The 22,778-nt window shown below is 38.0% G+C and overlaps 1 protein-coding gene across 5 annotated transcripts in view; it reads left to right on the forward strand.

Annotated features, from left to right (window-relative positions):
• The window catches only part of ATP8A2 (ATPase phospholipid transporting 8A2), a 787,448-nt gene that overhangs the window by 722,434 nt on the left and 42,236 nt on the right, over positions 1-22,778 (forward strand). For 4 of the 5 annotated variants that reach the window (XM_043998326.1, XM_043998328.1, XM_043998329.1 and 1 more), the window contains exons 34-35: positions 10,854-10,942; positions 18,404-18,508. In XM_043998326.1, the coding sequence (XP_043854261.1) occupies positions 10,854-10,942; positions 18,404-18,508 (194 nt within the window). The remainder of the gene's footprint in view (positions 1-10,853; positions 10,943-18,403; positions 18,509-22,778) is intronic. The other variant, XM_043998327.1, reaches the window with a different exon arrangement.

Consider the following 22,778-nt stretch of genomic DNA (forward strand, 5'->3'; position numbering starts at 1 on the left):
AAAAGTCAAGCAGAGGGGCAGCTAGGTGGTGCAGTGGATAGAGCACTGGCCCTGGAGTCAGGAGTACCCGGGTTCAGGTCTGGCCTCAGACACTTAATACTTACTAGCTTTGTGACCCTGGGCAAGTCACTTAAACCTAATTTTAAAAAAAGTCAAGCAGAGGGGCAGCTAGATGGCGCAGTGGATAGAGCACTGGCCCTGGAGCTAGGAGGACCTGAGTTCAAATCCGGCCTCAGACACTTAACACTTACTGGCTGTGTGAACCTGGGCAAGTCACTTAACCCCAATTGCCTCACCCCCCCCTCAAAAAAAAAGTCAAGCAGAGATATATTTTATCCTAGACATAATAGGGAGCTACTGAAGTTTGTTTAGTAGGGGAGTGACATGGTCAGATCTGCACTAAGGAAAGTCTCTTTGGCAGCAGTTGGAAGGATGAAGTGGAGTGGGGAGGGACTTGAAAGAGAAAAGTTAGTTAGATCATTGCAACAATCTAAGGGAAAAGTTATAAAGTCCCAGAGTGAAGAGTTGGCTACTTGAGTAGGGAAAAGGGGCCAGATGTTAGAAAAGTTATGGAGGGAAAAGCAGCAAGATTTGGCAACTAATTGAATAATGTTTGCACTACCTACCTCCCAGGGCACTAACCAAATATGAATTGTGTTTATTAGAGAAAAGTAGAGGGTTGACAATTGAGCCTTGATATAGATCCATTGATATAGTCTGAAAGTCAGCCTCTTAGCTAAGAACTAAACATCATAATGTGTTCTTAGGTTCATCATATGCAGGAAGCCTGTCATTAATCCTCCCATGGAGTTTGTCATTGGGCAGGTCAGTTTGGAACCCACCATTTGAAATGTATATGTAAGACTAGGGAAAAGCAGAGGCTCCAACATGGCCTGATGGAGAATGGTGGACTTGGGTTTAACTTTTGCCTTTGAATTTACTAGCTGGGTGACTCAGAGGTTCACTTAACTTCTGCATCACCTCAGACAACTCTCTAGGATTTATGAGGTAGACCACAAATGTATTGGATGGAGCAAGCCCCCTACCCCTCCAGCACAATCATACACCCTTCCCATAGTCCACATCCTAAGCAAGCTACTTTCCATCTTTATTGATAGAAGAGATTAACTCTCTACCAATGGGATCAGGCAGATAAGTAGCCTACGGAAAACACTTGTGGAGCATCTCATTCTTTAGGGCCTCATACATTCTTTACCCTGGAATCTTTTTTTCTAGGCCTCCCTGTATTGCTGTAGCATGCAGATCTCTTTGCCGTGGGCTTATTCTAAGCAGTCCCAAAAAGAAGACCATGCACTGTTGTTTTCACTGCCTCACCCACACAACTAGTGCTAGAAAGTCTCACACAACTAGAAGGGCTTTCTGAACCTGCAGAAAGCAGGCCGAGATGTTTTCACATGGTCTAAATAGTTCTTCCCATGAAAAGCTTCTTCCCCTTAAAGTTCCTCTCACTTGTAAATCCCATCCCATGAATACAGGATATGAGCAAACTAACCAACACAGGGAGAGGCAGAAAAGTTGAAAAACTGCTTAGTAAAGATGATGTTTGCATTGCTAGGTATTTCTTCTAAGTAAATTGTTCAATTCCCAACTCTGATGGAATTAGTTGCCTTTTAGCTTCAGGATAGATGATGCATTCCCAGAGCTGATAACCAAAGTAAAATCTCTCTGAAAACTAAAGTGAATGTGAATTATAGGAGTAATCTTTGAATAATTAAAACAACAACAACTTTAGTTGTTTTAATTAAATACAACAATTATTATTAGAATAGTTAAAACAAGTATATGCCACTTCAGGGTGCTTAGTGATTCAGATGATGTTTCTGAGATTAATTTAATTCAACAGGTATATATTTGTTCAGGGCCCTGCAGGGAACCATCAGGGTACAGCTGTAGCATAGTGTATAGGTTTACAATGAACGCAGCTTTGTAGTCATTCCATTCAGTTTGGCCAAATATTACAGCTATGGTCCATTTCACTTATAAGCTACACTCTAACAAATTTTAAAAATTAAATTTAAAAAATAATTCCCACCATTATTTTACGAATTATAAAAATGGCAATTTATACCACTATTTTCCATATCTCTTTTTAAAATCCATACCTGTAATTCTTTGATGTGGGGACTTCCCAGGATGTAAAGTCTCTCCCCCATGTAGATCAGTGACTCCCCTATAATTTATAATCTCAAAGAGCTGCCTGGGGCACTGAGAAGTTTAGGCTACTTTCTCGTGGTTATATAGCTAGTATTGCCACAGTGAAGATTTGAACTCAGGTCATTTTGACTCCAAGACTAACTCTGTGATAAAAAGGATTAGAAAGATCTTCCTTGAGGTTGATGTCATTGAAATATGGCATCATAGAAAGATTTTGGAATCCAAAAGGAATATGAGCTCAAAATATTAATGGTCACCATTTCAAAAACAGAAATTAAACAGATGAGGTTCTGTTTATAGCTCTGACTAAAGAAAGATTTCTTTTTTTTTTCTTTTCTTTTTTTGGGGTAATGTTAAAGGCTAAAATTCTAAATTCTAAAATTCTAGCTATATTGTCTAAAATATCTAATGAGTGGTTGCCAATAAATTATAAGTTTTAGCAAGAGTTAGGCTTTTAAGCATTTATTAAGGAGAATAAGAATTTGGTAAAGAGAGAGAGAGAGACCTACATTCATTTATCTATTAAAGGGAGAGCGCACCTCCAGCTCCCCTCTCTGCCAGAGTCCCCAGGAAAGAGCCCCAGTCAGAGCGCCAGGCTCCCCCTTCCTCCTTCCACAAGCAAACATCAGTTTCCGATGCCAAAGAAAAGACACATGGTCCTGCCCTCAAAGACCTTCACTTCATGGCAGAGCTTTTCTACAGTAAGTCTTCAGCAGGCGACGTCATTCCAATCATTACAGCAATGAGGGTTAAGTGACTTGCCCAGGGTCATACAGCTAGTAAGTTAAAGAAAGATTTCTTAATGAAACAAGAAATAGATGAAATCACCAGAAAGTCACAAGACCAAATCTCTAGAACTAGAAGGACCCTCAGAGGCCACTGAGTCCTTTGCTTCATAGCTAAAGAAACTGAGATCCTGCAAGTGATTTACATAAGGTCATATCAGAGGTAGGATTTGAACCGAGGTCCTCTGACTACAGATTCAGTGCCTTTTCTACTGTATTATAATGATAAAAGAGATTTCAGTAGCATGAAATTGGAAAGCTCTTGCTTCCCAAACCAATGAAGTTAGGCTAAGAAAGGAAGATGTTGTTTGGGGAGGGGGGAACTTTGTATTGAATATGTCTGTTAAGGTTCTGATAATATTAGCTAACATTTATATAGCAGTTTAAGGATGGCAAAGCACATGACATATATTCTTTCATTTGATTAATCATCACAACAACCCTGTGAGGAAGTTGCTACTAGTATCTGTATTCTGTAAATGAGAAAAATGAAATTGAGAGAGATTAAGTCACTTGCCCAGTATGACACAGCTAATAATGTCTGAGGCAGCATTTGAAGTCAGGTTTTCCTGATTCCAAGTCCAGTTCTCAATCTGCTATACTACCTAGATCTTGATATCCATGATATATAGGAAATTAACACAAATGTATGTGTGTGTACCTATGTAGAGAGGTATATATGTTAAACATATAATAAAAGTATACATATATGTATGTGTATATATACTTATTTGGTTGTTAATAATTTGTAGATCTTTTGAGAACTGTTTCTTCATATTCTTTGGCCATGGCCAAAATTCTCAAAACAAGATGGTTTGAAATAAACCAATAATAAGAGAAATGTAAGTCACAACAACTCACATCCCAGCAAACCAACAAAGATGACAAGAGAAAGAACAATCAATGTTGGATGGGGCAGGCATACTGTATAGTTGCTAGAGCTGTGAACTGGTCCAATTCTTCTGGAAGACAATTTGAAATTGTGCCAATAATGTAACTAAAATGTCCATACCCTTTTACCACTATACTAGACCCTGTGGAGGTCAAAGACAGAAGGGAAAGGTCCCATAGAGACTATAATATTTTTAAGACTTTTAATAGGAGTCTTTGCTCCTAAACCAAAAACTGAAAACTAAACTGAAAATAAAGCATACACCCACTGATTGAGGAATGGATAAACAAATTTTGATACATGAATGTAATTCATTATTAGTGTGCACTGTAAGAAATTATGAATATGAATAAAATGGAGAAACTTGGGAAGATATATAAATTGATTCAGAGTGAAGCAGAACTAGGAAAACAGTATGCAATTACTACAATAATGTGAGTGAAAAGACCAAAAATTATGAAACTGAATTCTTTGTAATTATAATTACCAAGTTTGGCCCTGGGGAAGAAATGAGAGACTTAAGGTATAGAACATTGCATTATACTATCAGACTCATTCATTGTATTGGTTAGTTTTTAAAAATCTGTCTTTTAGGGCAGCTAGGTGGTACAGTGGATAAAGCATGGGCCCTGGATTTAGGAGGACCTGAGTTCAAATCCAACCTCAGATGATTGACACTAGCTGTGTGACCTTGGGCAAGTCATTTAACCCTCATTATCCCACAAAAAGAACCAAAACCAAAAAAAATCTATCTTTTGTTGTTATTACAAAGCATTGCTCATTGTGGGAGGGAAAGGGAAATATACTTATTCAGAAAATGAAGGAAACATTAAAACAGAAAATCTCTATTAAAAATTTTAAAGGAAAAAAAAACACAAACCAAAAGGCATTGATAGCAGGTAAGATGTCAGAAGTATCCATTATGCAAGTGTAGATTGTACAATTAAGACTAGGGTTCCATACAATACACTTGACTTATTTAACTCTACCTCTCAGAAACATTCCCTTTTTTAACTCTCAAAGTGAAAATATAGTAGTGACATACCCACCTCTGCCATGAGAGTCTATATCCCATGCTGCTGACCTAACTTGTTTTTGTGGGGCAATGACGGTAAAGTGACTTGCTCAGGGTCACACAGCTAGTAAGTGTCAAGTGTCTGAGACCAGATTTGAACTCAGGTCCTCCTGAATCCAGGGCTGGTGCTTTATCCACTGTGCCACCTAGCTGCCCCCAATCCTAACTTTCTTAAGAACACTAATGCAATAGATAGACATAAGGATAAGGAGAACTGAAGATTGTGCTCTTTTAGTATATACACTTGCTTGGCAGAACCCATAGGATGGTGCCTTTTTAATATGGTACTGTATCTGGTTTCCATTTTCGTCCTCTGTCTGAGGATTGCCATTTTCTAAAAGTGGCACACAAGAACTCGTTGAAGAACCACACTTTAGGTTGGAGGACAAGTGGCTTTCTAGTACAGACTGTTTAATGGCCAGCTTCCTAGCATTCTGAAATAATTTAGTGGCAGAATATTCTTAATTCCATAAAGTACAGCTCTGATGTTCTTCTCTCCTGTTCAGCAAGTCTAAACTTAAAATTGGCAGCACTGCAGACATCTTAGATGGTAAAAAGAGGGTGTGAGTGATTGTAGGAAACTGAGAACCTAATATCTCCCTGGAATTTGTTTACTTCCTCTCCTGACAAGTGGCACAGTATCTAGAACTATTTTAATATGCCATGTATTTTAGTTGCCATTGCAGAAAAAATATCCTGCATTATCTGTCACTATGCAAACACTATGAGGGTTTAAGCTCTAAATGATAGCAGCATCTGGGAGCACCTGCTGCTTAACCAAGGCTACCAAAGGTTATTACTACTAAGTATATCTGAACTGTGACACAGCTACCCTAAATTACTATGTTCTTACCATGTCACTCTTCCTAAAATAAAGGTGGGAAAGTGATTAACAAAAGGAGCATCAGTGAGACAGAAAATATTCAGAATGCCAGAATTCAAAAATAACACTTGTGCCTTAGTAGTTTCAAGTAGGTAATGCTCCAAAACCTTCATAGAAGGGGGAAGAATGGAGGTTAAAATTGTTGATCACTGTTTATCACAGTCATTGTTGACTAAATACATTTGGTAGAGCCAAATGTTCCTAAAAGTACCGACACACACACTTCTATCCCAGGATCTAACAGGCCACATGGCCCAGAATTAAGTTCTTGGCATTGCTCCTAAGCAACAGTATAGTATCATGCCCCTAAAATTAGTCTTGTCCCTTTTTGTTCACAAATAAGCTAGCCAAAGGCCACAAGGGATATAGGTGGGTGATAAGGAGAGAAGCAATCCATCACACATGTGCTTAGAAAATATCCTCCCAGTCATACTGTAGCCCTTCTGTCCTTAATAGCACTTAAAATTCCCCCTAAGCAAGATGTATCAGTTAGCCTCACCCTAGTACCATTCATTCCAACTGCTTCCTTCAGATTTCCTCCACTCTGCTACTGTTCTTATATGTCTCCAAGTCAGGCCATCACATTTATTAATATCAATCAAATTAGATACTATGTGCCAATTATTTTCAAACCTTAAATTGCTATATCAATATAGCTATTATTATTATTTCTGTTATTATTATCACTGATGAGCAGTTTAGAAATGATGTCTGATTCAGCAATCCTCTTGTCAATGTAATGCTTTATTTATTCAGTCACCAACTGGAGTCTTCATTAGGTGCTCTTATCACATCAAGGAAATGTTTAAAAACCCAGTGGTTAGCTTTAGAAACAAAAATAAATAAAATTATTTCACCATTTATCACTTTCCCCAGCACAGTAACTATCTTTTTGATGAGCTCAGAGGAAGAACAAAATTCATTATGGACACAGTCAAGTCTATATGTAGAAACCTTAGAGACATTATTTTTACAATGAGCGATGAGGCAGATTCTGATATTGATTGTAACAAATAATAATAAAATCACTTCTAAACCTCTGCACTTCTTCTTAGTGTAAGTGAGTTATTTTTAGCCAAGTTTCCTACCTGATCATCTAGAATTCTCCCAGATTGTTTACTTGGGCACCTGAAACTGTGATATTGATGTTGATGGTCATAAACGGTTCATTTCTGTTATGAAATGTTGGCAAATGTTGATAAAGATGTGTGCCATTCTTTGCCACAAGAGGCAGAATTTATTTAGCATGTTACTTGTTTCTGTGGAAAAATAACATGTTTTAATAGGTATTTATTAGGTGCTCATTTTGCATGAAGTATCAGTTCTAGTCTTTGTGTTCTACCTGGAAATGTAATATGTAGTTTGTCCCTTCAAAGAATTTATACTGTAGTTGGAGAATTGACAGATACATAAGACAAAAACTAGATTAAAGAATTAATTGGCTAGGGTTTGGATTTGTGGAAATGATAGGGTATTAGATGTGGGTGATGGGGAAAAAGGGCAAAATGAGCATAGGCGAAGAGCTAGAAATGTATATGGTGTACCCAGTGATCAATAAAAATTTATTAAGTGCATACTGTGTGTTAAGCACTAGGGATACAAATTCAAAAGTTAGACAGCGGGGCGGCTAGGTGGCACAGTGGATAAAGCACCAGCCCTGGATTCAGGAGTTCCTGAGTTCAAATCCGGCCTCAGACACTTGACACTAGCTGTGTGACCCTGGGCAAGTCACTTAACCCCATTGCCCCGTTTAAAAAAAAAAATTTTTTTTTAATTAAAAAAAAAAAAAGTTAGACAGCCAGCAGTTCCAAACAGTAGAGATGAGGCAGGAAGAGATTCAAGTAGGAGGACAATCTGTGCAAAGGGAATGGAAGCAGAAGACAATACTATGTAAAAGAAACAGCATCTAAGACAGTTTGGCTGAAGACTAGAGTACATTATGGTGACTAATGTGTAGTCATCCTGGAAAGGTCAGGTGCAGCAAGATTGCAGAGGGTTTTCAGTGCCACGTGGGGAAATTTGTTTTCTTCTAAAGGTAAGGAGTCTCTGGAGCCTCTTGAGGAGGCAAAGGCCATTGTCAAACCTGTACTTTACAAATGGCAGCTTGGCAGCTTAATGGAGGATGGACTGGAAAGGAATACAGATGAGAAGCAGGGAGACCAACTGGGAGGGCATTACAACAGTCCAGGTAAGAGATAGTAAGGACCTGAACTAGGGTATTTGTGGTATAAATGGAAACAAGGGGCCAGTTATGAGAGAAGTTGAGGCAGAGTGCATGAGATTTAACAATTTGAAGAAAAGGGGGATGAGAGAAAAGAGTTAAGGGAAAAACCTCGGATATCAACCTAAGTGGCTGAAAGATGGGTGGTCTACTCAACAGAGACAGGAAAATTAGCAGGAAGAGGGGGTTTAAGAACATGCTGAACTTGAATTGTCTATAGGACATTCAGGTAGAGCTGTCCAGCAAGCATTTAGAGATTTGGAATGAGAGCTCTGGAGATGAGGCCTGGAGGTAGAGATTTAGGAGTCATATACAGAGTTGAATCTTGGGGAGTTGATAAGATCACAAAAAGCTACAGAATAGAGAAAGAAGAAGACAGGCCTTATGATAGGACCTTAGTGTACACTTATGCATGGGGACAGGACATGAATGCTTATGCTATAAAGACTCAGAATGATCAGTCAGACAAGATGGAACTACAACTACAACTCTAACAAAGCAGTGTTATAAAAATGCAAGGGAGAAAGATTCTCTAGAAGGAGGAGGTGATCACGAATGACAGATGCTGCAGAGATGTAAAGAAATACGAAGACTAAGCAATAACCCATTAGAGTTAGCAACAGAGCATCCATTAATAACCTTCAAAAGAGCGATTTCATTCAATTCAGTGGTGGTAGGAAAGGAGTGAAAAAGCCAGAGTCCAAGAAGTTAAAAGTGAATGCAAAGGGGCAGCTAGGTGGCGCAGTGGATAGAGCACCGGCCCTGGAGTCAGGAGTACCTGAGGTCAAATCCGGCCTCAGACACTTAACACTTACTAGCTGTGTGACCCTGGGCAAGTCACTTAACCCCAATTGCCTCACTTAAAAAAAATTAAAAATTTAAAAAATTTTTTAAAAAGTGAATGCAAGTAAATGAAGGCAACAGATGTAGACAGATTTAGTTTTTTGGTTTTGTTTTATGTTGTTTTTTAAAGGAGTTTTTTCTGTGAAAGGAAAGAGATATGTGACAACAGCTTGAAGGGGGGATAGTAAGGTCAAGTGAAATGTTTGGGTTTTGGTTTTTAAGAATGGAGAAATCTAGACATTTGTAGGCAATAGGGAAGGAGCTGGTAGATAAAAGAGGTTGAAAATTAGGGGGAGGGGGGCAGCTAGGTGGCGCAGTGGATAAAGCACTGGCCCTGGATTCAGGAGGACCTGAGTTCAAATCCAGCCTCAGACACTTGACACTTACTAGCTGTGTGACCCTGGTCAAGTCACTTAACCCCCATTGCCCCGCAAAAAACAAAAAACAAAAAAAAAAGAAAGAAAATTAGGGGGAGAAAGATGTTCTGGAAGAGAATGGAATCAAGGGCACAAGTTGAAAGGTTGGTATCAGATGGGATTTATTTATAATGTATTGATATTGTGGGTAAGGCAATATTATGTAGGGTTACCATGTTTGCTGAGGGAACAAGAAGTAAATTAATCAGACTTTTGTAAAGGAAGACTGGAAAATAAGTTTGGAAAAATAGGTTAAATTGGTGGTTCCCAAAATATCATCCATGGACCTCTCCATAGCTTGGTTAGACCCTTTCCAGGGAGTGTATGAGATCATAATTATTTTCTATGTGAGGCCAGATTTTCTTCATATACTTCAATCAAAATAACATGTTGCAATTGATTGACTGAAAAAGCAAATATGAAAATCTATATATGTTCTATTAAGCCAGATATTAAAGAGATTTTTTTAAAACATGAAAAACAGTGCTACTCTTTCTACTATTTTTAGTATAAAAGTCATTTCTCATTTTAAAAAATCTGTTAACATGTAATATGTTCATTTTCATTATATTTAATGAATTGATGAGTCAGTATTTTAGAAATTTTTCAGTTTTAAATTCTAATATGGTAAATATCAAATAGTTGTAACCCATGTAAACAAAGGCTCTTTGGGTTTTTTAAGAATGTAAAGGAGTCTTGAGACCAAAAATTTGGAGAACCATAGGATTAAACCACCCTCTCCCCATCTTTATTACCATTGTCTATCAACTTCTACGATGTCCACTCACCTTCCTTAATAACTTGAACTTCACAAATTGACTATCCACTACCTACCATTCTTGGAAATTTGAATATCTGTATAGATTACTTTTTTAATCCCAGTGGCTCACAATTGTTTACATAATAGTGACAAACTCAATGCCCTTTATCTCTGTTCTGTTTCTGTGTCCCAGTGATGCAACCACACCATATTTAGATTTTGTCCTTTTTCCTCCTCTATCACCAAGAAATTCCCCTATCTGATGACAGCTTCTTATCCTTCTACCTCTCCCATTCCTTCATTTGTTTTGGACATGTTTTTCATCCATATCATAATCTTTGGTCCTCTGGACCCTCCCTATTTTCCCAATCTGTCACCCCATACACATACCAACTGCCTGTTTACCTAGCCTATGGTCAGCCATATGCTACCTAACATTATTAATGTTTGTGACCTAGCACCACCACTACCATTCCAGATTGTAAGCTCTTTAAGGAGCAAGGAATTATTCAACTTTTTCTTATTTGGTTTTGTATGGCAAGCAAATAGGTATTTAGTAAATATTTAATTGAATTAATGGATAAGAACATACATTTGTGGGCCTCATAGCTATGTCACATAAAAGGATATGGGCTTTGGTAAAAAAAAAAAAAATCCTCATTAACATATTGATCTTGGGGACTGCGTTTTGCTTCCCATAGAATTGGATGTTTGCACTGTTCTTTCTAATTGTGAAAGCAATCTTCATCGACTGATCCAAGTAAAAGTACTGGCACTAAGAATTCATTTTTTTTTTTTTACAGGCAGGAATGGTGTTAAGATGTGGATACTTCTGGCTGGGTTTGCTTCTGGTTCCCGGGGCATGCTTACTTAAAGATTTAGCATGGACTGCGTAAGTTGAAAAGTGAAACAGTATTGTAAATGTTTTAATAATAATCATAATCACGCTTAACATCGGTATTATCATTCAAATAGTCTCATCAGAATACTAATGCCTGCGAATTCTTATGAATCTCTGAGCTCAGTTGAACTATCTTGCCTGCATGTATTGTAGTAACAATTTAGTGTTAAGTTGTAATGCAAACCCCATTCTAAAGAAGAAACACAGAATCTGAAAGATACAGACTTTATTCCCTTGTGCCTTTTGAACCCTTTCTTCATTCTCATCCTTTATCCTCCTCAGGCCTCCAATTCCTTCCTTTTTTCACCTCACTCTACCCAGCTTAGTTTGTAGTTACTTGCACTCCTGTGTGATTATTTTCTTTCTTAAAACAATAGGCAATAAACATTAGGTGTTGGAATCTTAAATCTTCCATCTTATTTCTGCTTTACAGGAGTCAAAACTAAATACTCAGTTATTGTAGATATATATAAAACTCACTTAAAATAGAAATGAGGAAGGGGAAAAGGCGATGATTTTCAAAATTTGCTTCTTAAGCCCAAGAGTAGCATGATGCAGTTATTGTCTACTGGATTTTCAATCTCAGGCAGAGAATCAGACAAAAGCCACCTCCTCCCAAGTATACTCTCACACTTGCCTGCCTTGAGTGGCACTGGTTCATTTGGGTTTTTTGTTTTCTTTTTTAATGGTCTCAGTCCAGTAAGATTCCGTCATCTTAAATCAGACTCTTAAAAATCCCATTACTGACCCTGAATGTGGGGATTTCAACAGCAAAGCCTTTCTGCCATTTTAGAGAAAGAATGAGCAATGATTACAAAACTCACTAAACCAAAAGCCTCACTGCCTAATTTTCTGGATGTTTTCCTAATGGGCTTTAAACAAAAGTACCTCTATCACTAGTAAGCAAATAATATGTTCTCAAATTTTAAAAGGATTCTTCACTTCATCAAAGGGATTTGTAGCAGGACTCCTTGAAACAGCAATTGCCCAGGTTCATTTAAGTATTGGCTTACAGATAACCAACAGTGTGGCCAAGGGTCAGGGGGAGGGAACGACACACAATGAAAGTGTTTGGAGCACCTCACAACTTATGATTAATAAATAAAGATAAAGCATTTCTAAGATGATGATATGGGAGGGTGAGGGAAATTATCCCATTTTTAAAAATCTGATTTACACAGTTTCAAGAACAATTATTACATATTATGAAACAATGAAATAAATTGTAAAACACTGTAAATTATAGCTTAATGTCTAAGCAAGGGAGTCACTGATCTAAAGGGAACAATTTTTGCTTTTATTTTAGGGGTGCCCAAGCCTTCCCACAAATACTTGCCAGTTTTTCTGAAGATATAGATTGCCTAACCTGGCTACATTTAGGGCAAAGCATAATTATGGGGGGGTGGGGGTAGGAGACCCAGAGGTAGAGAATTATGGCTTTAATCTGAGGCTTCCAAGAAAAGACATCAGGTTTCGTTTTTGTCATTCCCTTCCTCCCACCTTCAATGAGAATTGTTCTTGCCTGACAGTTAAGGATATATCTTTTGAAGAAGTTTTCATTTTGGCATTATCTTGACAACTGATGATACCTAATGTGAAAAATATATAAAAACCCAAAATATGCTGTATAAAATTGTCAGCACCTCACTAAGTTTTTTAGCTATTGAGGCAAATTCAGTAGTTCTTATCTTCTTGGGCTCTTAGTCTGGGTCCAGTTTTATAGATATATATTTTTAATAGATATAGTTTTATAGATATCAATTTAATGACTATACACACACACACACACACACACACATACACACATCATGCTAAGTGTCAAAACTGTATTTTCCATTAAATGGCAGTCAGATTCCTCAGAGATTTTAAGGGTAGCCAAAAAAAGGCATAATATGAATCGAACTGAGAATTGAAGGAAGTGCTATGCCCCATATTTGCTCTTTTAGGAAATGGCCCCAAAATAGCACAATGTAGTCATTGTCCACCAGGTTTTCTTTATTCAGCAAGAGAATCCAGTACAAATCGCCTTCTGACAAGTGTGCCCTCAGACTTACCTGCATGCATGACTTCTTCTTCCTGGTAATGAATGAGAGGCATTGGTTTAGCTGTAAAGTGGTTTCGATTGATTAAGATTTAATCATTGAGAATTAGTCTCCTGAAAATTCTGTTGCTAAACCTCAATTTTTGCCTAATGGGCAGTATCTCCACCTTCCCTTTCACTCTCCACTCCCACCCCACCCCCACCACCTCCATGTTAAAGACAGAATGTGTAGAGATGAGAAAGTTCACTAGACCAAAACCTCACTGTCTGATTTTCTGGATTTTTTCCCCAATGAGTTTTAAACAGGAGGCCCTTATCACAATTAAGAAACTTAATCTGTTCCCTCAAACAGGATTTTTAAAATTTGCCTGCTGTTGTTGTAAAATTAACGCCATTTATATATTAACTAGAGTAATTCAAATGACACAGCTTTCACTCACCATATGGAAGAAGTAAAAATATGTTTCCTTTTCAAGAGCTTGGTCAGACAAAATTTGAGCTAGGACCAAGGCTCTTGAAAAGACACTTTAGGGGAAAACAAGAGGTCACTTTTGTTTGTACCTGTTGTGCAGCAGTGTTTGCACTCTGCTGTCTGTTTTTCAGCGCCAAGCCTGAGTGTCCACCTATGAACAACACAAAGGATATCACCTAATGCAGAAGGTGCTGCCAGCAGTGGAGGGAGAGGTGGTTTGGGAGAGATTCTGCCAGTATCCTAGCACTAGGAGAATCCTTAGGGATGTAGACATTCGGTTTGGGATAGGCATTTTAACCCCAAACCAGAAGGGACTCTAGTTTTGGAAAATGAGATTTTGGCAAATTGAGTTCTAGAATTTTCTTTTGTTCAAACAATCTAGCTATCATTATACAGACCACTGAAAGGACCATGGTCCTTTCAGCCCTGGGCTTAACATTTGCTATTGAGTCAAGTAAATCTGGAATGTCTTCCCTCCTTTTCTGAGAAGAGGAAGCTTATTATTAAATACTTGGCTCTGTTAGTGCAACATTGTTTAACTCTAGTGTCAATTCCTAAATTTCACTTTTGGAAACCATGCAGTATTTTTCCTTCTTGCTTACCATATTGTTATGAATAGACAGTCACACTGATGACTGAAAGCTCACCATATTCCCACTTTTTAAACTTCATTACTTAGGGGAAATAATTATAAATGAACAGTTGATATAAATCAAGGAGCATCTGTAGAATTTAGTGTTAGGTTTTGTGACAATGTATGTAATGAGCCAGTAGAACAGTATTGTGAGATTTTGTTGGAAGAGTTATTCCTGGCTTCCTGGAATAGACCAAGAACAGAGAAATTTAATTCATTGGTAATGCCCTTTCACATTGGAAAAAGCTGGAAAATTCTGTCCTATTCCAAAAATCAGCTTTTCTCAGCTATTGCTAAAAGTCCTTGAGATTTGCTGCCTCAATTTCCTGCATTCCTGCTGGTTTCCTGTCCCCTCTTCCCTATGGCTACCCTAGCTTCTAAGGGGAAAAAGTGACAATTGGAAGCAGGGGGCAGACAGTGGACAGAGTGTTTGACCGAGAGTGAAAAAAAATCCCAAATTCAAATCTAGCCTCAGACACTTACTAGCTGTGTGACCACTTAACCACTGTTTGCCTTGGTTTTCCCAACTGTAAAGTATGAATGACAATATCATCTTCCTCCCAGGGTTGTTGTAAGGATAAAATAAGATATTCATAAAGTGCTTTACAAGCCATAAAGGACTACTTATAATGCTAGCTATAATTATCATTACCTTTAATTTAAAGTACTTTGAAAAAAATAAATAGAAAGAAAGAATAAAGTGCTTTATCAGATAAATATGATCTCTGACTAAAAAGGTATTTGACTACAGAAGCAGAAATCTTAAATTGCCCAAGAAAACCTTAATAGCCTTTAGTTTACATTCTTCCAAGTTATTTGCCTATAACAGCCTTTTTATATAATCTTCTAACATGCCTACCTCTCAGCAATGGAAAATTCATTATTTGTTTTAAATTCATCTGTTAGAGGTTTAAAGGTAGTGAAGTCATTTGAGAGGATTTCTTTTTATTGTATTATATCTCCTTCAGGAACTTAGTTATCATTTCCTAAATTTGTATTACATTCAACCATTCTTTCCCTTGCCATAACCCCCCATAGACTCAAAACACAAAGCAACAAACAGTTTAAACATGGAAATGACAGGTAACTTCTGAACCATGTAATTAAGCTCGTTTCCTTTTAACTAGTATCTCTGTGCATGTGAGAACATTCAGAAGATTTAACGTTTCCTTTTGATCTGCTGACTCTCAACCCCTATACATCTTAGGGAGAGAAAACAGTTACCAGTGTTAAGGCAAGAAAAGAAACTAAGATGATGGAAAAGGTATGGAAAATACAAGATTTCTAATATTCAGGCTTCTAACACAGTTGAAAACTTAAAACCTGCCCATTGGTCAGAGATTATTCTAATACTTAATACTAACACAGAGGTTTGTACCAGGATCCAACTCACTGCTATTTTAACAGTATTTAATCTAGATGGGGGCTGTTCAAAGTAGCCCTAGCAAATTTACTACATTTAAAGCATATCTCAGCAACACAAAATCCTGGTTCACATTGGTTCTTCAATGAGATGCCAGTGACTAATTGGTAAACACCTGTTGACCTCTTAGTATTAGGACATACTTAATTCACAAGTACATATTTCCAAGCAAAGATTCTGGAGTCACTTGTCCAATTTTAGGACTTTTTTTAGGGGGGGGGTGGTGAGAACACGAACAAGACTTTAAGTCAGGAGCCCTGGGTTTGATTTTATCTCAGTTTTCACACTTATTAGATATGTTACATTGAACATGTCACTTAAAGTTGACTCATGCATCAAATGAGTCTAATTAGACCTGTCTGCCTATCTTACAGGATTCTACAAGGATCAAAGAAGAGACCATAAAAATATGCCAACAAATGAGCGTTGTGCAAATAAGCATAGTTATTATGAATACTGCATCATTAGGTTCAATACCTGTCCATACTGAACATAATATTAATCCAGAGTCCTTAGTTCCCCTCCACTAATACTGGTCTGTTCTAAAATTACTTCTCTCAGGGAAGGGACCGTGACTCAGTACAACCAATTCTCAGTCTCTGGGAAGAGCCTACCTCAAATAGCACAGGCCAGCCAGATATTTGGGGATATGAGGTAACTTAGGAGTCAGGTGTTCATAAGTTGGGGAAGCAGTACCTGTCCTTACCTTTGAGTTAAATGCAGCTGGCATGCTTTACAGATGGTCTGTCAAAAATGGGCATAATAAAAAGGAAATGCTCAAAACAAGCAATGACATTTAGCCATATTAAGTGGCAGTATAGCTCAGTGTCCTTTTGGATATCCCACTACCATATACATACTATTTGGTTTCCATAAAATTGTCACAGTTTTGTCTTTAAGCCACAACATTTTATCTGTAATGATAATCTCACCAATGTGATGGTATTTATTTAAATATTTAGATATGTGATAAGCTTTTTATTGATATGTTACTTACTCTGGGGAGAGGATAAACCATATACATATACAGAGCCTTTGGAGTACTCATCAGTTACAGATTAATATAGAGTGTGAGCAGTTGGTGTTTTATCTTAGCAGAATTCATTTCAGTTAAATATAGGTATGTATAAATATATAATCAAGATTTGAACATTATTGGACACATAGTGACATTAAAAATGTGGTCTGTATAGCTAAATTATGTCTCGTTGAAAATTACACAACATGGGGTCAGTTTTTAAATATGGATGTGTATATAGAGAGATTTTTATATATATAAATGCAATAATTTACATATAAATTAAGGTTTTTTAATTTTCTAAGTGTTAATAATTAAATTTCTGAATATTTTATTACCACCTAAAAACTCTACAAATGCCAGCTTTAGAAATGAAGGCTGAAAGCTTCTGCTCACTTTTGTTTGAATCTAAGGATTTTAACATTGGTGACTTAGGTGAGAGTGCTCACCTATCTTCCTTCATTCCTAGGACAGATGTGTTAGGTCTTCTCTCTTCTACCTTTGAGTCCTACTAACCAGAAATGGTTAGATGAATCTCTTGTGTGGTACAGCAAAATGCACAAAGTTTGTTTGTTTATTTGTTTTTAATAAACAAGGGATCCTAGCATATGTTGATAATATCTCAGTTCTTTGCCATCTTACAGCTTTACTTTGCCCAGATCTTCCCAGAATGCTTCTGATTGCTTTCTCTTCAATTTTCTTTGACCATGTTGTTTGCCAAGTGGTAATTTTCTAGGCCCAGAATGATTTGTCTCTCTACTTTGAAGAGATCCTGTGCTCAACATATTGCATGAGAATAATGACAAAAGTTTTAGTGATTTTTTTTAAGTATGTAGAGGTCATTATAAGAACAGTAATATGATTGATCTTAGGTCAAAACTATGATGTTCTAAAATCTTCAAGGAGAAGAGGTAAGCTTGTTTCTTAAGAGGACAGCTCAGAAAATGTCTGGAATTCAGACACTATATTATTGCTGAATAAAAGATATTGTGGGGAAGAGGAGAAATTCTTAGGTTTATATTAATTTTTTAGTTTATAAACTTTATTTTTATGAGCATTATTAATATCCAACTCATTTCACAGGAGATATTGAGCTCATCAAGTAAGATAATGATAGAGTCTAATGGAAAGTGGTTAGCCAGAGAAAATGCAGCATGGGTGTCTTGATACGTTCATTGCCTTCCAGGTTTGAGGTCAGAATCTTCACTCCAAGGATGTGAGCTCTGCCAGGATAAACCTCCCTACCATGTTACAATTTGTATAATAGCTGCCTATGGAAAAGGGCAGAAGAGCAATGCTTGACACAGTCAAACCCCACCACACACATGTTTCTTTCACAGCCTTAGGCTTAGGGAATGAAGCAGTATCCATAAATGACCATTTGGATGAGGTTTGTAAGGACCAAGATGATCAGCTCCTCACATCAGGTTTTCAATCCTTTTCAATGAAAAGGTCTTTCAGGACAGATTGGAACCGTGTCTTCTCGACTCGCTAAGTATTCAGTGAATCATCAGGTTTTTCATTGGAAAGGCTGAGGTCTGGGACAGTCCCGTGACTACAGGGTCTCCACAATTCAACCCCAGATCTTTAGAGTTTTCATAAGACAGTAAGTGTTCTATGGAATAGATGAATAATTACGCTCTTCATAGACCAGAAGCTTCCTCTGACCAGCAGCATCCTGGTAAGGCTTCCCGGTTTTTATGCCTTGTATCTTGCATGGAGGCTTTGAATGCCTCATTATATCCCAAGCCTTCCCGTGGCCATGAATGAACATCTCTGTTCTGAGAGGGGAATATGGGGTCTTTTTAGATCTGTGTAAACCTCATGTGTTGTCTTCTCTTTTTGTCTTTCCCTTATGATACAGGGCCAAGCATACCTACCATAAAACTTTGCTGGAGCAGGTTCAGGAGTTGGAAACTAAGTCCAGAGAGCTGGGAAAAACTATGCTTCGTGATAGTAATGGAAAGAGGTGGGGCAATTCCATCCTATTCTTAAAAAATATATATATACATATATATATATCAATTCTCCCTACCCCTTTCCCCATATCTTTCTCCCATGTCTCTCTCCACCTTCCCAATTTTGAGAATAATCATGATTTACTTATACTTTTCCCCCTCTCTCCCCCAAAATATCATTTTTACCTCAGGAAGTAAACAAATCTGAGACTTTAGCCTCTGTCTCTATATGGCAGTGTGGAACACAGGCTATCCTAACCACCAAACCTGTCCTTGGGATAGGCTCTTTCTCCACTTACTGGATTCTGTATTGTGGCCTGTCATCACCAAATTGAATCCAGTGTGGAAAATGAGAAAAACAGTTATTCTGACTTAGGGTAGATGAGATCAGGCTCAGCAGCATTACCAAAGAGGATTGGAAAGCAAAAGAAAACTCTGGCCCAGTCACCCTCTGCTCAGAATTTATGCGCTGTTTGGTTTCTTGCTAATGTACAGGGCTGCCAATGTGGATTCCTCAGCATGCTGATCTTCAAGGGCCATGTGCCTCCCTTCTTACCATGCCACTTGGAGGGGGCCTGATGATCTTATTAATTCTTTTTCCTGGTGGCAGTGTGACTGTCACATGAGCTATAGCTACTCTCTGTGTATATGTTTAAATGATTACACCTCCTCACCTCCTTTGCCTTCTGCACACCAGCAGGCCAGACATCTCTGACAGCAGGTCATGCAAATGAGTCCTTGTTCACAGCATGGAACCATTTCATGGCATGTTCAGTTATGGTGATTAAATTAGATTTGACAAAAACTGCATAAATTAGCAAAGAGAAGAAAGCCTGATGTCTGGGAAAAGTTTGCATCCTAATAGAGAAGATCAACATTCTTTCAGTTTGGGATATGTCTTTTTGGAAATAAAGGAATTATGCACATCCCTCAGTGAAAAGAGCTCTTTAACAATCGAACAAGCATTATTATTAAACACCTACTCTGTGCTGGGTACTCTATCAAGGTCTGAGGATACAAAAACCAAAACCAAAGTAGTCTCCACCCTCAAGGAGCTTACAGTCTAGAGTGACATGACTAATTCTTATGTAATAATTTCTTCGGATTGATATAAAGGGCCCAAAGAAAAAAGGTCCACTGTTGCTTCATTTATTACCACAAAAGTGGCATGATAAATTGAATTTTAAGAAACTTTCTTTGTAAGCTAAAAATAAGCTATTAATAAAGAATTGTTAACAAACTATATTTGTAATAAACTGCCCTTCCCCCCTTAGAAAAAAAGATTTAATTAAGAGGGTTAGTATTTGGTTGGATGGTCGTTCTGGAATTGTTCTATACCTTTATATAAAAAAAAACTGGAGAACTATATGAACATGGCATTGGGTGATAAGGTGGGAACCTACTTGTATTGTGTATTCACTGAGGTGTAAAGGGGAAAAACCTCAGAGTCTGAGTCACTCCCCAAAGGAAAGATTTTATTGTTATAATGACAACTTCTTCATAAATCAAGGCAATATAGGACCTAGTTTATTATAGAGAAAAGGCCATAACTTTGGAAGGACAGGCATGTTCTGTATGTAGCCACACATGAGATAAAATAAATAACAAATTAGCAGCCGTTCATTCACTACCTGGGCCTCAGCAGAACATGCCCTATCAGAGAATGAGCTCTACCTTTGCCACCACAGATAATGGAAAACCCTGGAGACTTCCAGCAGTGCTTTTTATCAGTGGCTATTTAGATGTTTACCATTACTCCTTCTCGTTTGTTAGGGATAGGGTCAGAAAAAAGGCAGTTTGTGAAAAGAGGGGAAGAGCCTGATAGAAAAAGAAAGCATTTCAACTCTTTTCAAGAGGGTTATGTGGGGGAATTTGAAGGGATTTCCATATTTATTCAAGACTTTTTAATGATAATCAGCATTATATGGCTGCTATTTGCACAGATAGTTTTGAGAAGAGACACATTTTTATTGATGACAATTCCTTCTTTAAAATTTTAAGGCAGATTGAAATATATTTGACTCTATCAGGAGGAAGTTGGAGCCTACACTGTATGCACATGTGTCTAGACTTTGCTCACCTTCCTCATTCATGTTTACATATTGTCTAGTCATCATAAAAACTTAACAACATTGTGGCTCATGGGTTTTTTTGCGGGGGGGGGGGGCGGTGCTCAGTGTTTCCATAGAGTCCTGTTTTCCCAAGTTCAGACTGCAAGCTCCTTTATCTGTCTTCATCCATACACATCCCTTTCTCCAATAGCTGGCATGAGGATGATGTAAGGAATCCATCCCCCAATCCCAACTCCACCTCCCAATGAGTTTGTTTTTCCTCTCTCCTAATTGCTCCCAGATTTTCTGTGTGGTCCATCTGTGAACGAGATAAATGGGGAAGTGCTCCAGTCTGCTGGAGGTGCTGGCTTTGTGCTCATGTTGTAGACTCCTGAGTCTAGCCTCAGAATTGTTCTTTTTTATCTCTTTTGTGTGGAGTCCAGCTCTCTCACACCTGCTTCCATTGGTGGGCTTGTCCTTGGGCAGGGGAAAGTGGAGTTTGGGGGAGGGGGGATTCTTCAGCTGTGTTTTCCCTCCCGTATGAGACCATGACTATACACATAGTTTAGAAATTTGTATAATTGCTGAAAGCTGCATTATAGTGGTGTGGCCTCCCTGCTGCCTCTTCTCAGACCTGCTGAGGGCCCCTGCTGGCACCTCTGATATTCATGTTTACCCACATACTTTTCAAGGGGAAAAGCAAGTAACTGGAGTCCATTTGTATCTAAGGAGAGAGGGTAGTGGAGGGAAGAAGGACACATTTCTGTTGACCATAGGCTTTCCAGCGCCCTCTTCACTAGTTGGAAATGTCTGTGCGAAGCTGCAGCTAAGAAGCACCAGGCTTCATCAGGGTTCTCTTGGCCTGCTATACATAGCATTTAGATTGGGAGAGGTATTATCTAGTCTCTTGTGGGGAACAAAGCTAGCATGTAATTAAAGAAGAAGAGCCCTTGGCAATGGACTCTTTCAATTTGCACAGGAAGGGACATGTTGAGGGCCAGTCCTTGTAAAAGGCCCAAGGCCTGTCTGAATTAGAAGCAGGCACCCTGTCCTAAGTGTGAATCAACCCTTGGTGCTCCCAGCAGGGTCTCCCAGAGCACCTGAAAGCTCTTCTCTACAAACTCCCCAATAAATTCTGCCTGGAATAGGAAAGAAAGGAGAGAGGGAGGTCTAGAGATAGCGTGCTCTACTCCCATTAACATATCTATTTTTTTAATTATTATTTTCATTTTTCATTTTTCCCCAATTATATGCAAAGATAGATATATTTTGAATTCCAAATTGTATTCCCACCCTCCCTTCTCTCTCCCCTTCACAGCCAGCAAGCAATTTGATATAGGTTATACATTACAATCATGTTAAATATATATTTCCACATTAGTCATGTTATAAGAGATGAATCAGAATAAAAGAAAAAAACACAAGAATAAATAAGAACAATAACAAAAAAAGCAACAACAATAGTGAAAATAGCACGGCTCAATCTGAATTCAGACTCCATAGTTCTTTTTCTGAATCTGGAGAGCATTTTCCACTATGAGTTTTTTGTCATTGTCTGGGATCATTGTATTGCTGAGAAGAGTTAAGTCTATCACAATTGATCATTGCACAATCCCATTAACACATCTAAATAATAAGTTTATCAAATTGGCTGTCATATTGAAATGCAGCTATTGACTAGCCTTTAGGGGTTAAGGGAGAGGACAGGAAGAAGCAAAAGTAGAAGGAAATTAAAGTGAGGCCACAGTAAACTTGCGATCAGGGTCTGGATGAGGGAAGTTTCAATTCAACGGTTCTGGAAATGGGAGATATATTTCCTGCTCTCAAGGAGCTTACATTCTACTAGAGTAATACATGTAGCCTATGACAGAAGAGAAGAGTCCCATGAGAGCTTTGTGTTTGGAGCAATAGGAGTACAAAGAAATGACTTATTCATCCTAGTACCTAAGAATCTTTAGTTTGCCTATTACTGAGGTAATGCAAGTTTGGAAATAAAGGATAAGGAAGCAGAGCAATGCTTGGTTATTAAGCAAATTGATCCCCCCCCCTTGCTTTAAATGTTTTCATTGAATAATGTCCTTCATTTATTGGTACACTATATATTTTTCACACACTATAATCTCCAACAACATCTTCTAAACAACAATGAGGCAGTAAGACCTTCTCTTTACGTTGCACAGTAGACATGCAAATGACATACTTTGCACTGTTTTGTATAAAATCAAAAATA

Source organism: Dromiciops gliroides, chromosome 3, assembly GCF_019393635.1.
Source record: "Dromiciops gliroides isolate mDroGli1 chromosome 3, mDroGli1.pri, whole genome shotgun sequence".
NCBI lineage: Eukaryota > Metazoa > Chordata > Mammalia > Microbiotheria > Microbiotheriidae > Dromiciops > Dromiciops gliroides.